Source organism: Enhydra lutris, unplaced genomic scaffold, assembly GCF_002288905.1.
Source record: "Enhydra lutris kenyoni isolate GAN:26980312 unplaced genomic scaffold, ASM228890v2 scaffoldscaffold86, whole genome shotgun sequence".
NCBI classification, from domain to species: Eukaryota; Metazoa; Chordata; class Mammalia; order Carnivora; family Mustelidae; genus Enhydra; species Enhydra lutris.
The window spans coordinates 902,835-918,421 of record NW_019154170.1 but is presented as its reverse complement, the minus strand read 5'-3'; the positions used below and the strand labels follow the sequence as shown (position 1 = coordinate 918,421).

At 53.3% G+C, this 15,587-nt stretch overlaps 1 protein-coding gene across 2 annotated transcripts in view; it reads left to right on the top strand.

The window, feature by feature from the left end:
* Nucleotides 1–15,587, top strand: part of LOC111161745 (fibrillin 3) — a 52,929-nt gene that overhangs the window by 26,391 nt on the left and 10,951 nt on the right. For both annotated transcript variants that reach the window (XM_022525654.1, XM_022525653.1), the window contains exons 39-51: nucleotides 3,827–3,952; nucleotides 4,341–4,490; nucleotides 7,113–7,184; nucleotides 9,162–9,287; nucleotides 9,565–9,690; nucleotides 9,987–10,112; nucleotides 10,492–10,608; nucleotides 12,087–12,215; nucleotides 12,947–13,066; nucleotides 13,827–13,952; nucleotides 14,793–14,945; nucleotides 15,079–15,144; nucleotides 15,328–15,453. In XM_022525654.1, coding sequence (XP_022381362.1) covers nucleotides 3,827–3,952; nucleotides 4,341–4,490; nucleotides 7,113–7,184; nucleotides 9,162–9,287; nucleotides 9,565–9,690; nucleotides 9,987–10,112; nucleotides 10,492–10,608; nucleotides 12,087–12,215; nucleotides 12,947–13,066; nucleotides 13,827–13,952; nucleotides 14,793–14,945; nucleotides 15,079–15,144; nucleotides 15,328–15,453 — 1,563 coding nt within the window. The remainder of the gene's footprint in view (nucleotides 1–3,826; nucleotides 3,953–4,340; nucleotides 4,491–7,112; nucleotides 7,185–9,161; nucleotides 9,288–9,564; nucleotides 9,691–9,986; nucleotides 10,113–10,491; nucleotides 10,609–12,086; nucleotides 12,216–12,946; nucleotides 13,067–13,826; nucleotides 13,953–14,792; nucleotides 14,946–15,078; nucleotides 15,145–15,327; nucleotides 15,454–15,587) is intronic.

Sequence of the window (15,587 nt, the reverse complement as noted above, 5' to 3'; positions counted from 1 at the left end):
CATCCATCCATCCATCCCTCTATCCATCCATCCATCCATCCATCCATCCCTCTATCCATCCATCCATCCCTTCATCCATCCATCCACACTCATCCGTCCATCCATCCATCCATCCATCCCTCTATCCATCCATCCATCCATCCCTCTATCCATCCATCCATCCCTTCATCCATCCATCCACACTCATCCGTCCATCCATCCCTCTATCCATCCATCCATCTGTCCATCCGCCCATCTACCTATTCATCCATCCTTCCCACCCATCCGTCCACCCATCCACCAATTCATTCTATCTCTCCCTTTCAACAATATCGATTGAACCCCAACATGCAGCCAGACACCGACACCAGTGCACAAGGACAGGATATGTATCTTCTTTCTCAGAGCAGTGCTGCTTAGAAACTCAAGGAAATGGGGAAGGAAGGGAGAAATCTGAGATCAACGCACTGATTTCCATTGTACATGGAGGTGGAAGCTGTCACACCTTCAAGAATCAGAACCCAGATACTTGAAATACACTTCATTCCTCTCTACCTCCCCTGTCCCTTAGGATATCAAGGGAGAAAGAGAAATGCCGCGGGTAGCTTGCCTGGGTCGCTCAGTCAGTTAAATGTCTGCCTTCGGCTTGGGTTATGATCTCAAGGTCCTGGCATGGAGTCCTGCATCAGGCTCCCTGCTCAGCAGGAAGTTTGCTTCTCCCTCTCCCTCTTCCTCTGCCCCTCCCCCTACTCATTCTCTCTCTCTCTCTCTCTCAAATAAATAAAATATATTTTTTAAAAAGGTCCTATCAAAAAATAAAGATCACAGGGCCAGCAGACTTGAACCTGAATGTTGACCTTGGATGTGCAGCCTTGCAGGACTAGCAGTGTGCTTGAGGGCTACAGTCCTCTCAGCCCTTCCCAGCAGTCAGACTCAAGGGATGGGACTTGTGCAGTAGCACAGAACGCTGTTCTCCAAAGGGCCCACGCTTGGCTTAATGCTTGGCTGTTGCCATCTTGAAATTCTTCATGAGAATTCTTCATTCTATCTCCAACAAGGAAGCCCTGGTCTTCATTTTGCCATGGGCATGTTCTGTAGTGGTAGCTGGTCCTTGTCGAATGTAGGTCTCACTCCTGGAATTGCTGGGTTGTATGGTGATTCTGTTGACTCTTCTGTTTTGGGTGAGGAATTGCCAAACTGTTTTCTGCAGTAGCTAAGCATTTTACGTGCTCACCAGCAATGTGCAAGGGTCCCAGTTTCTTCACATCCTCATCAACACCGGTATTTTCCGTTGCTCAGTTATACTGTCTAGGGGTGTGAAGTGGCATCTCTTTGTGGTTTTGATCTGCAGTCCCCTGATGACGAATGACTAATGAGCTTCTTTTCATGTGCTTATTAGTCATTCATATATCTTTGGAGTAGTATCTGTTCATGCCTTCTGCCCATTTTTACATAGGGTTGTTTGTCTTTTTGTTGTTGAATTGTGAGAGCTCTTTATATATTCTGGAGCCTCGGTGGCTCTATCTTCACCTCAGGTCATGTTCCCAGACTAGAGGCTGGGCTCGAGTCCAGCAGTGGGCAGGGAGCCTGCTTCTCCCTCTCCCTCTAGCCTTCCCCTCTGCTCGTGCGCACGCTCTCTCTCTCTCTCTCTCTCTCAGATAAATAAAATCTTAAAAAAAAAAAAAAGATCCCTATCAGACCTCTGACTTGCAAATAGTTTCTCCCATTCTGTAGTTGCCTTTTCACTTTCTTGATGTCCTTTGATGCGCAACAGGCTTTAATTCTGATGAGGCCCTATTTATCTGGGTTTTTCCTTTCTTCCACGGCTGTGCATTTGATATCATCTAGGATCCATTGCCAAATACAGGCAATGTCTTGCAGTTATGCCTTTTTCTGTGAGTTTTATCATTTTAGCTCTTATATTTAGGACCCCTACTTCTTGGGAGTTAACTTTTGCGTATGGTGTCAGGGAGGGATCCAACTTCCTTCTTTTGCATGTGATTTCCAACTGTCCCCACATGGCTTGTGAAAGAGACTCATCTTCCCCCCATTGAATGGTCTTGGCTCCCCTGTTGAAAATCACATGACATATGGTTAATTTCTGGACTCTCAATTCTATTCTATGGATTTATATGTCTACCCTTGTGCCAGCGCCCCACTGTCCTGATTACGGGAGCATTGTAAGTTTCAAAATTAGGACGTGTGAGCCCTCCCAACTTTATTTTTCCTTCAAGATGGTTTTGGGTATCCCCTGCAATTCCCTATGAATTCAGGATCAGCTCTTCCATTCCGGCAAAAGTCATTGGGGTTTCGAACGGCTTGCATTGAAACTGGACATTGCTTTGGTAATTACTCCCCTTTCAACAGTGTCAAATCTTCTGACCCATGGACACAGGGGCTTTCCATTTCTATAGGTCTTTTTAAAATTTTTCTTTTCGTGGTGATCTTTTGTAGTTTTCAGTGTTCAACTCTTGCACCTTTCTGTTGAAACTTATTCCTAGGTATTTAATTTTTTGGACGCGATTAGAAGCAGAATTTTCCAGTTTCCTCTTCGATTTCTCACTGACATGATACAGGAATAAGGCTGATACTTGTGTGTTGGTCTTATCTCCCGCAATTATATTGACCTCACTTGTTAATTAGCCCTAACAGGTTTTGTTCTGTGGATTTTTTTTTTAAAGACTTTGTTGTTTTTAAGTCATCTCTACACTCCATGTGGGACTTGAACTCACAACCCCAAGATCAGGCATCACCCGCTCTACCCACGGACCCAGCCAGGCGCTCCTTTGTCTTGTGCATCCTTTAGGCCATCTTACACATCACATTCCATGGTTGTGAGTTTTTGCCTGGATTCCAGAGTTCTGCAAAAGTTGATTTCATCAGCTTTTGCCAGCTCAGTAGATTTTGTGGAGGAACGGGAGCTGGCGTTCCTCACTCTGCCCTCTTTGAGGACGCCGCTCCTAGCGTGCTGATATTTCCACCTCCTGTTTTTGCACAGCCTACTAGCTAAGAATGCTTTTTACATTTTTTAAATGGTTGGAGAAAATCAAGAGAAGAATAGTATTTTGCAGTATGTGAAAAGTACATGAAATTCGCATTTCAAGTTTCAAAAATCGAGTGTTATTGGAATGCAGGCATGCTGATTTCCCTCCCACCCTCCCTCCTTTTCCTTTTTTCTTTCGATTTTATTTCTTTATTTGAGAGAGCACCAGCAGGGGGTTGGAGGGGAAAGCAGGCTCCTCAGTGAGCAGAGAGCCCGATGCAGGGCTCGATCCCAGGACCCTAGATCAGGACCTGAGCCGAAGGCAGACATTCAACCAACTGAGCCACCCAGGCACCCCGCCATGCTGATTTCTTTACCTATTATCTGTGGCTCTTCTCATACCGCAGATAGAGTGAATGGGTGTCAGAGACCGCTATTTGGCTTGCAAAACAAAAAAGTTTACTCTCTGCTTTTTGGAAAAATCTGCTGCTCCTGGATTAGAAAACTGATCAGACTGAGAGTCCTTTTTTTTCCAAAAATACTTGATGCATGCATGGGATGCTTGCTTCCTGTCACCTCTCATTAGGAAGCACACGGCTGCCCCATTCTTGGTGATCATGTAATTGACTCATGGGCTCAGGTGTTATTTTTTTCTTACTAGCTTAATTGAAGTGAGATCTCAGTAAACTTTTTTTTCCCCCACTTACTTCCATATTGGGTCTTCCCATATCACTAAGATGCCTGCACCCTTTAAGCTAATCTTGAAACCAAGTTCAAGCCCATGATGAAGTGGCTCCATCAGATCCGGATCCGGGGTGGGGTTATATAAACAACTCCTGGATGCTCCCCCTCCCTCCCCTGCAGACATCGACGAATGCTCTGCACACTCGGACATCTGTGGCCCCGGGACCTGCTACAACACCCTGGGGAACTACACCTGTGTCTGCCCCGCGGAGTACCTGCAAGTCAATGGTGGCAACAACTGCATGGGTATAAAATATGATGACTGGGGAGACAAGATAGTTGTGGGAAAAGCACTTGGGTGTGGGAGGGACTTCTCGGAGTCTCCATGCTTTGAAAGAGTGCACAGAGGTGTGTTTAGGGGAATAGAAAGATGGAGGGTGAGTGTGTGAGTGGCTGGTCAGCAGCAGAGAAGAAGATGCAGGACTTGGGGGCTCAGGGCTGCCATGTATGGTTGTTCAGGTTGTGCACTGCCCAAAAAAACTAGACTATAAATGACACCTCATGTGTCTTGGGGGAGAGACATCAAGCCAGTTATTTTCAAATGGATCCATTAATGAGTTCTCAGCTCTCTGGCTGTCTCTTCCTCTGGCTCGGTTATCTTTCATCCACACCCCTCTTCCTAACCCGACTGCAGACATGAGGAAGAGCATCTGCTTCCGGCACTATAATGGCACGTGTGGAAATGAGCTGGCCTTTAACGTTACCCGGAAGATGTGCTGCTGCTCATACAACATTGGCCAGGCCTGGAACAGACCCTGCGAGGCCTGCCCCACTCCTGCCAGCTGTGAGTACCCTCCCCCACCTTCTTTCCAGCTTGGTCCTTGTTAGTGCAGTATTTAAGGGGGCACACCCTGCTTAGGGCACCCAGATTAGCCCTGATCCTACATTACTCTGATGAGGGCTGAAGAGTTTCAGTTATGTCCTAGTTGGTGTATGGAAATCATCACTCTTAGGGTGAGCAAAGCATCCTTCCTTCTGTTTTGCACATTTGGGGAATTCGGAATGGGTCAGCGAAGCCTATATTTGTGGTAAAGATCCTTGAGCAGGGGAAGGGGCAGACTCGGGGAAGCTCTGGTGAGGACTGCTAAAATGTTGGTTGTAATGAAGAAGGGGGTTCCGGGCAGGGAACAGCATGAGCAAAGGCCTGGAGCTAGCACTGAGCCCCCAACCACACTAGCAGCTGGAACGAGAGCTAATGGAATGATCTGGCAGCCGGCCCAGGTATCAGAAAGAGCTGAAAGAGGAGGGCAGTGAAAGTGGGCAATGAGGAGGTTAAAGTATTAGTTCTGGGGGCTGAATGTGTCCCCCAAATTCATATGTTTGAGCCCACATCTCCAGTGCGGTGGTGTTAGAAGGTGAGGCCTGGAGGAGGGGATTAGGTCCTGCAGGGGGGAGTCCTCCTGAAGGGCATGAGCAGACAGGGAAAGCAGGTGATCTCCACCACATGAGGACAGAGTGGGAAAACAGCCGGTGTGAACCAGGAGGTGGCTCTCACCAGACTCTGAATTCTTGGACTCCCAGCCTCCAGAACTGTCCGAAATACATGTCTGCTGCTTTGGCAAACTCCCACCCCCAACCACCGCCACCACCACCATGCAGCCCACTCTGGCTGAGACAGGTGGTTTCCTAGGGCTGCAGCAACAAATGACCACAGACTTTGTGGCTTAAAATACCCAGGAATTCGGGATGCCTGGGTGGCTCAGTCAGTTAAGCAGCTGCCTTTGGCTCAGGTCATGATCTCAGGGTTCTGGGATCGAGTCCCACGTCGGGCTCCTTGCTCCGCAGGGAGCCTGCTTCTCCCTCTGCCTCTACCTGCCACTCTGCCTGCCTGTACTCTCTCTATCTCTCTGACAAATAAATAAATAAAATCTTTAAAAAAAAAACAAAACCCAGGAATTCATTTTCTCCCAGTTCTGAAGACTGGAAGTCAGAAGCCAAGGTGTCAGGTGTCGGAGGGGGCCATGCCCCCTCCAGACGTCCTAGGTTCGAATCTGTCTTTGCTTCTTCCAGCTTCTGGGGGGCTCTGGGCATCCTTTGTGTCTGTCCCCAATCTCTGCTTTCATCCTCACATGGCTTCTTAGCTCCGAGGCTCTGTGTGTCTCTCCTTTCCTTATAAGGCCACCAGGCTTTGCATTCTGGGCCCACCGTGATCCAGGATGATGACATCTTTTTAAATTTTATTTTATTTATTTATTTGACAGAGAGAGAGATCATAAGCAGGCAGAGAGAGAAAGGGGGAAGCAGGCTCCTCACTGAGCAGAGAGCCTGAGGCGGGCCTTGATCCCAGGACCCTGAGATCATGACCTGAGCCGAAGGCAGAGGCTTAACCACTGAGCCACCCCCAGGATGGCCTCATCTTATCTTGATTCCATCTGCAAGGACACTGTTTCCCCAAACAGTCACACGCAGGGGTTCTGGGTGGACACGAACTTGGGGGACAGTGAGTGTCCATCCAGGGCAGGGCGATGGAGAGGGGATGGTTACTGGGCACTTCTGGGAAGGTGCACATGTTCCGGGTTCTAGGAAACAAGATTGGGCAGACCCAAGCTTGTGCAGGCTGCGGGGGAAGCTGCAAACCGCCAGCTCTGGTCAGGAGATTGTCAAGACAGATCAAAGGTCACCCTTAAGTTGGATGCTGGGACTTGGGTATCTACCCGGATCTCACGCACCTGAAACTGAGCTGCAGGTAGATTCTGACAAGGCAGGAGTCCACGCCAGCCAGGGGTCCATTCTCATCACGATGCAGATGGAAGAGTGAGTGGGAGCCAGCGCAGGCCCCCGGGGAGAGATGGCAAGGGGGCACTGCGCTGCCCCGGTGGGGGCGGGGGGAGGGGAGCCCAAGGACAGTGCCATCAGCTGTCCGGTGCCAGCATGGTGGGTGAGCAGGGAGCCCCAGGGAGCCTTCCCTGTGGGCTGCTCTGAGTCCTCAAGGCTGAAGTGGGCTTTGCTAGGGAACAGCAAAGGGAACAGCATGTGCAAAGTTCTGATGGCATGGCAGAGTAGGGCATCTCCTGATGTGTAATGAAATCAGTGTGATGGGAGGGCAGAAGTTACTGCTGGAGTCATAGGGCCAGAGGGGAAGGACTTGAGGTCCAAACTAAAGAGTCTACCTATTCTGGGGAGGACAGCGGGGTATGGGTGGTGGCGCTCGTGCAGGGAAGAGATGAGCGAGGCCACATTCTCTGCGTCTCTGTGTTGGAAGATCACACTGCCAGGTGGACGGCTGCCCATTGCCCCTCCAGTGCCGGTCAAGGCACAGGGAGGGAGAGGGACTAGTTATCGGGAGGCCAGATGTGGGCTGGGCTGCAGGGGTTGGAGGAGGCAATGGGGGGAGATCAGGAAGAGGAGGTGTCCTCCCTGGGAGCCTACAGCTCCAACATCCTCTGCCCCGTTCTCCTTTGCCCAGTGGACTACCAGCTCCTGTGCGGACACCAGGCCCCCGGCTTCGTCATTGACATCCACACAGGGAAGCCCCTCGGTGAGTGACCATGGCCCCCCGCCCATAGCCCCAGCTCTCTCTGTCCCCAGAGCCCTGACCTCTCCCTTCCGCGCACGCTTACCCCATGCTCCCGCACTTCCAACTCCCCAGACCAGGCCAGGAGTCCCGTCGCCAAACACTGCCCTTTATTTGAGAGGGAAAAAAAAGTATTTTTATCAAGTTGTTACTCATTTTTTAAAATTCTGATAAAACACACACAACACGGTATTTACCATCTTAACCATTGTTTAGTGCACAGCTCAGGGACGTGAAGCACACATTGTCATGCAACCACCCACACTCTGTGTCTCCAGAACTTTCCATTTCCCCAAACAGACTCTGTCCCCATGAAGCACGGACTCCCCAGCCCTGGCTCCCACCATTTCCTCTCTGTCTCTGGGGAGAGGACGACTCCGGGGACTTCCTGGGAGTGGGGTCCTACGGGATGTGTCCTTCTGAGTCTGGCTTCTGTCACCGAGCACAATGTCCCTAAGGTTCATCCATGTTGTAGCAGGGTCAGAACATTTCCGTTCTGACGACACAAGGTTCTGTACAGTCTAGTCCCCACATGCCACATTTTAGCCGTGCGGAGTGGAACTAACGAACCTATGTCCAGCCATTTTCGCCCCATGGAGGTGTCCTCCTTATTTGAAACAATAAGAACACGGCAGGTGCGGTGACTGTTGTCAAACCAAAGTCCCCTTCACACTCCCACAGTTCCCATGCCGTATGTCCCCCAGGGGTTTCTAGATCCTTCTTCATGCTTTTCAGTATACATAGTGGTCCCCACTGAAAATGTATGGCAATGTTTTCTGGGGAGTGTGAGATGTTATCATTCTAGAATGCCCTACATAGTGGTCAGCCACTCACCTTTTGTCAGCCAGCCATGAGTAGTGGAGCCCTGGGCAGGTTACTGCCTGCCGTGCGGCTCCTCTGGACCTGCTTTGTGGCATTCTGTGGGTGGACCCCTTCACGAGCCCGTCCCCCCTGGATGGGCACTGGGTTCCCTTTTCCTACAGTTGACCCTTGAGCAGCGCAAGGGGAAGGAGCACCAAAGCCCATGCAGTCAAAACTCCATATGTATTGCTTGACTCCCCCATCACTCAGCTATTAGTCTGCCTGACCGGAAGCCTTACTGATGGGGTAAATAGCAGATTAATGCTTATTTCGCACGTTGTGTGTATAATACGCTGCATTTCTACAATAAAGTAAGCTAGGGTCCAAAAAACCTTATTAAGAAAAGCAGGAGGAAAGTACTGCATTTCTATAAAAACTAAACACTGCTGCATTGGTGGCCCCTTGTGGTTTGAACCTGCACTGTTTAAGCGACAACTGTATACATAACAGCTTCAGTGGGATTTAACTCACACATCTCACACTTGGCCCAGCTCAAGTACAGTTCTGGGGTTCCCCGTGTCTTCACAGAGGGGTGCAGCCAGCACCAGGATCTAAGTTCAAATATCTTCATCACGCCAAAACAAAAAAAAAAAAAACAAAACAAAACCCTCCCCGTGAGCGGTCACTCCCCGTTTTGTCCTCCCCCAGCCCCTGGCATCCGCGGTTCTCCTCTCTGTGCCTGTGGATTCCCTCTTGTGGGCATTTCACACCCCTGGGGTTGTATGGTACAGGTTCTCGCATCGGCTTCCCTCACCAAGCTGCATGCCTTCGAGGCTGGTCCATGCTGTGACCCCCAGGAGGCACAGGCAGCCTTGCTGGGCCGCAGCAGGTGGGTTTTCATTCGGGAGACACACGCACCTCCTGCTCTTGGTCCCGTATCCTGCTCTCTCTCTCTGGTGGCAGAGGGATTTTGGCCACCGCAGAATCCTTGGTTCTGGGCTGCAGGGGTGGGAGGAGGTGGCCAGACTGTGTGGGGTGGGGGGTGGGGTGGGGAGGCGTGAGCCGGGAGGAGCCTGGCTCAGGGCCCCTCTGGATGCTCCCTGGGGCTGGGCTGCCCCTGACAGCTGACGCCCTCCCTAGACATCGATGAATGTGGGGAGATCCCCGCCCTCTGCGCCGGTGGCATTTGCATCAACCAGATTGGGAGCTTCCGGTGCGAGTGCCCCGCCGGCTTCCGCTACGACGGCGTGCTGCTGGTCTGCGAAGGTGCCACCTGCCCGACCTCCCCAGCCCTGGGTGGGAGGCTGCTCCCCCACCGCGTGCGCTCCGGACGTGTCATTTAAGCGCCATAAGCCTCAGTTTCCCTTTCTGTAGAATGGGGCTCATGCCTGTCCAGGGGCCTCCATCCCACATCACCGCTCTCCTTTGGGTTCCTGCCGCTCCCAGAGGGAGTCCCTGCTCTGAAGCCTGGGGCAGGGTGCGGGGCTGGATTGCAGCAGGGAGGCCTCCCCCCGCACTCCTCCCCGTCGGCTGTGTTCCGCAGACAGGAACGAGTGTGCCGTCGGGGCGGGCCCCTGCCAGCAGAACGCCAACTGCGTCAACATCCCCGGCAGCTACCGCTGCGCATGTGCCCGAGGGTACAAGCTGTCACCTGGCGGGGCTTGCGTGGGTGAGCGGGGACCCCAGCAGGGTGCAGGGTGGGGGCTGAGGGTGTGGGGTATGGGACAGAGTGACCTGAGTAGGGCATGGCTCTACGGGCTGTGCCACGGGGTGGCAGGGATGCCGAGCACCTGTTAACGGGGTGGGGGGTGGAGCAGGAGCCTGGCAGCAGCTTGAATGGGGGGCTTCCCTGTCATGGTGCATGAGGGCTCAGCAAACTCTGTGTGCGTGTGTGTGTGTGTGTGTACACATGCACGCATGCAGAGGAGGGGTTCTGGGGACACCACACTGCCTGCCCTCCCCCAGGACGGAACGAGTGTCAGGAGATCCCAGACGTCTGTAGCCATGGTGACTGCATAGACACAGAGAGCAGCTACATGTGCCTCTGCCACCGTGGCTTCCGGGCCTCGGCGGACCAGACCCTGTGCACAGGTGAGAGTCCCTTCCCACTTCCTCCTGGAGAGCGAGGCTGCCCAGTGAGGCTGGGGTGGCGGCCACAAGTCTGCACCTCCCCTGGGGTGAGGTCTGTGTTTTCATCCACCTGGTTCACAGACAGACCCAGCTTCGAGTCCCGGCACTTGAGAGCTTGGGTGAATGACTTATTCATGCCCCTGGGCCTCAGTTTGCAAAATGAGAGTGATAAATAGGTCCAGGGGCACTTGCAGCCATCACCCCCCAGGTGTCCCTGCCCATCCTACCTGGACAGGACTGGGTGCCGGGGAGGCAGGCTGGATCCGGCCAGGCCCTCCCTCCCTGCACTGCCCGATGCCGTGGGTGAGCTGGATAGGGCTTGGGGGCTTTGCTCTGGCAGACGTCGACGAGTGTGACCAGCAGCCGTGTGGAAATGGGACCTGCAAGAACATCGTCGGCTCCTACAACTGCCTCTGTTTCCCTGGCTTCGTGGCAACACACAGCAGAGATTGCATGGGTGAGCCACCTGGGCCGGGGGGCAGGCCTCATTGCTCCCCCCCGAAAAGTAGGTCCTTGGCTTCAGGGTCCCCCTCCGAAATAAAGGATCTGGCCCCAGGGATCCCTTCAGGAAAACTACAAAATTTCCCCACAACTTCAAAATTTCCCGCACCTCTCCAACTGTCGGGCCAGGGGGTCTCCTGCTAGAGTGTACGCTCAGCTTCGTGGAGGTAGGTGGACAGGACAGGGAGAACAGTGAAGACCCGGTTGATGGCTTTTGGCTAAGTGCAGTGGTTAAAAGCATGCATTCCAGGGCCAAGCTGCATGAATCCAAATCCCAGCTTTGTTACCTGCCTGCTGTGTGACCCCAGACAAGTCAACTACCTCTCTGGATTCCTGTTTCCTCCTGTGCAAAAAAGGAGATTAATAGTAGTCCCTACCTATGTTAATCATAGACCAAATAGACTATAATAACAACTATTAACAGAGATGAAGAGAGAACTCATATATTTGGGGGGCAATTCTCTGAGAAGACATGACAACCGTAAAATCATATGCATCTAACAATAGAGCTTTAAAACATATGATGTAAAAATGGACAGAACTGAAAAAGAAATAGGTAAGCCCACAGTAATAGTTGTAGACTTCAACACTCCTCCCTCAGGAAGATGGGGGGGGGGGACAAGGAAAAAATCAGTAAGGTTAGGGAAGACCTGAACAACAATGTCAATCACCTAGACCTGCTCAGTATTTATAGAACATTCCAGAACACACATCCTTCTAAGTGCACATGGACATTTACCAGGATAGCCCATATTCTGGGCCATAAAACAAACCTTAAATTTAAAAGAATGAGGGTGCCTGAGTGGCTCAGTTGGTTAAGTGTTGGACTCTTGCTTTTGGCTCAGGTCATAATCTCAGAGTCTTGAGATCGAGCCCTACATTAGGCTCCCCACTCCACGGGAAGTCTGCTTCTCTCCCTCTGCCCCTCCCCCAAACTCGTGTTCTATGTCTATCTCTCTCTCAGAATTAATAAATACATATTTTTTAAAACACTCAAATTTAAAAGAATTGAAGTCATACAAAGTAGGTCCTCAGAATATAAGCGAATTAAAGTAGAAATCAGTCACAGAAAGACATCCAGAGAAATCCCCAACTATTTAGAAATGAAACAGCATACCACTAAAGGATCCCAAGATCAAGGAGAAAGCATAAGGGGAATCAAAAAAATATTTTGAATTAAATGAAAATGGAACCAAACAAAATTTGTAGGGTTCAGCTACTGGAGTATCCAGAGGCAAATTCATAGCATAGTGCTACAATACTGGTATCTGCCTCACGGGCTAGTGGGAGGTTAATATACAGAGCCTCACACGTAAGTACACAATAAACTAAAGTCACTACCCTCCACGTAACTTCCGTGTGGACAAAAGCCCAAGGGAAGCTCAGGGTCCCTAGACTGTGGGTGACCCCCACCTGCCCGTACCCCTTCTGCAGACGTGGATGAGTGCACCACTCTGGTGGGGCAGGTGTGCCGATCTGGCCAGTGTGTTAACACAGCCGGCTCCTTCCACTGCCTCTGTCAGGATGGCTTCGAGCTCACAGCCGACGGGAGGAATTGCATGGGTGAGTCTCTGTCAGCCCCCTGCTCCCAGCTTACCTGCGGTTGGTACTTCCAAGCGATCATGGTTCCATTTCATAATCAGGCATTTATCTTAAGGTATAAGAAGAAGAGGGGTGCCTGGGTGGCTCAGTTGGTTAGGCGACTGCCTTCGGCTCAGGTCATGATCCCAGGATTCTGGGATCGAACCCCACATGGGGCTCTCTGCTCGGTTTACAGTGAGGCTTTTTTTTTTTTTAAGATTTTATTTATTTTTTTGACAGACAGAGATCACAAGTAGGCAGAGAGACAGGCAGAGAGAGAGGAAGGGAAGCAGGCTCCCCGCTGAGCAGAGAGCCCGATGCAGGGCTCGATCCCAGGACCCTGGGACCATGACCTGAGCCGAAGGCAGAGGCTTTAACCCACTGAGCCACCCAGGCGCCCCTACAGTGAGGCTGTCTTAAACAAGGTTCTAGATGGGTGCCACAGAAATCACGAAAGGGTTTGTATGTAGCTTAAGATCAGGAACCTTGCTTCTCCTTCCCCTGGATGCCATGTGGCTTCACGGGTGTATAACCCTCACTTGAGGGCTGGGAGGGTCCTTCCCTGGCTGTGCCTGTCTTCCTGAGTCTTAGCCCTTCCCCTGGATCCAGGAGAACTGTTCTGGGGCCCTTGGCCATCATGCAGTGACCGTAGGAGCTGCTCCCTGTCCCCTGTCATGGGCTGGTGCTGGGACCCCTCCTCTTCCTCTCCACAGACATCAATGAGTGTTTCAGCCTCTCAGGAACCTGCCTGCCAGGCACTTGCCAGAACCTTGAGGGCTCGTTCCGCTGCATCTGTCCGCCTGGCTTCCAGGTGCAGAGTGACCACTGTGTCGGTGAGTCCAGCCCCGCCTCCTGCTCTGTGGCCAAGGAGGCATATCCGGGCCTCTGTTTTGCCATCTGTAAAATGGGATTGCCAGCTGGGGTCATGGTGAGGGGTGGAGGTGTACTTAGCACAGCACCCAACACAGCTCCATACACAATTACTGTTACTAGGATCATTTTGGCTGCTTGGTCCAGGTTCTCTATCTGGGGCCCATAGGCTTCCTCATGAATCCTATCAAACAGGCATGGGTGTGGGGTCACGCCGCACATAGAACTCTTTACTCGATGAGTGATGGTTGGTCTGGGCTGTCTGACCTGAGCTCCCCTGGTGTAATTGGCCAACTGGGTGACTTTGTGCCACATTGGGTAGTCTGGACCGGTCTGGCCTAAGCAGATGGGCTAGCCTGGCACAGGGTGGGCTAACCTCGATCGGGCTACCCTAGCAGTTACCCTGAGCGAACTTCCTCCAGTTTAAGTTAAGTTTATCCAATCTTGATTAGCTTTGTACAAAGTTAGTCTCTAAAGACAAACTTATCCTGACCGTGATCCCTATCCTGGAGACACCTTCTAGGAAAGACACCCACCCCCACCCCCAAACAGCCCATCTGGTGTTCTGGCTCACGCTGAGTCCCTAGGCCCCCTGGCCTGCATTGGTCCGTGGACCCTCCCCAGCTGGGCCCCCACTCTGTCTGCCCCTTCTGGCAGCCAAGGCTGTCCTATGCTGGTGGAAGGCCTGCCTGCCCCCACTCGGCTCGTGTTCCGCCCCTCTAGACATTGACGAGTGCTTGGAGGAGCCCAACCTCTGCCTCTCTGGCACCTGCACCAACAGCCCCGGGAGCTTCCAGTGCCTCTGCCCACCTGGCTTTGTCCTCTCTGACAATGGGCACCGGTGCTTTGGTGAGTCTGCGGCCTGAAAAGCATACAGGGCTTGGAGAAGAGCTGGAAGGGAGGGAGAGAGGGGCTGGTCACCCAGAAAAGGGGGCTGCAGTTTCTGTGTGCATCTCCGGGAGCCCTACCTGGACAGAGGTGTTCTCTGCCTGGGTTATTCGAGTCCGGACAACCTGTTGGCCAGACAAGTCGCTTCTGCGAAGGGCTATCCTGGTCCAGGCTGGGCTAACCTGGTCTCCTGGGCTTTGGTCGTCCTGTGGTGGCTGCGGTTGCCCTACCTGGGCTGGCTTCATCTCAGCTAGGCCAGCCTTGTCCCGTGGGGGCTAGCCTCAGCCAGTCCCAGCCAGCCTCTTCTCTCCCAGGTTAGGGGCAACAAGGGGGTGGACCGGGCAACTCGACCCGTGTTTGTTGTTCGGATCCCAACCTGGCCTGGAGGATTCTTGGGTTGAGGAGAATCTAGGGCTGAGGACTGGGGGGAGGGGCGGTCCACGACAAGGATTTGGGGTCTCCAGTCCCAGGTCCTCTGGCTCGCTGGAATCACTTTGTCTCTCCAAGAAGGGGCTTCTGAGCCAAGAACAAGTGTGGCTGAGTTTGCTCTCCTTAGCAAGGGGGCACCCCTACAGCTGTGGAGGTGGGGTATGCCTGGGAGGAATCCCCCGTGGTCCAGGGGCCGGCCCTCATTGGCCCAGGGTGGGTCACGTGCCCACCTCAGAGCCAATCACCACGGTCAGGGGACTGTGGGGTCCTGACTGGCCACTGGCAAGGTCGGGTAGCCTGTTCTCTGGACCCGGCTCCGAGCCGGGCATCGCTGATGACCCTTCCAATGCTTTCCGGGGCATCACCCCACAGACACGCGGCGGAGCTTCTGCTTCACCCATTTTGAGGCCGGGACGTGTTCTGTGGCCAAAGCTCTCAACACCACCAAGGCCCAGTGCTGTTGCAGCCAGAGGCCTGGCGAGGGCTGGGACGACCCCTGCGAGCTGTGTCCTCAGGAGGGCAGCGGTGAGCGCCCCGCCATGTCCAGTGTCCCCGCGGCTCCGCCTGCCTGCCTGCCCGCCCGCCTGCAGCCGCTCAGGGGGCTCCTGGGGGCGGCACCGGCCCCCGACCCTCACCCCCTTCCCCTCTTGGTATCCAGCTGCCTTTCAGGAGCTCTGCCCCTTTGGCCACGGGGCAGTCCCAGGCCCGGATAACTCTCGGGAAGGTGAGCCCCTCGCCCACGTGCTAAGGGTCCCTCCTCCGCCGCCCGCCTCTGTCTGGGCTCTGCCCCTGTTCCCAAGTCTCAGGCTCCCTCCTCGACCAGTGGGTGGCCCCGGGGGTGAGGGAGAGTGCCTGGGTGTGGCTGGGATGTGACAGACGCCATGCGGGCACCCCCTGCCACCCGCAGATGTGAACGAGTGTGCGGAGAGCCCCGGCGTCTGCACCAACGGCGTCTGCGTCAACACCGACGGCTCGTTCCGCTGCGAGTGCCCCTTTGGCTACAGCCTGGACTTCACGGGCATCCGCTGTGTCGGTGCGTGACCAGCCCGCGACCCCTGGGAGGAAGGAGTAGGGTGGGCAGGGCAGGCGCCACCCAAGGCAGGATCCTGTCCCTCGGCCCCTGTCACTCTGTCCGCTGGACCCTCCTCCCTGTGGTTCACTCACTCA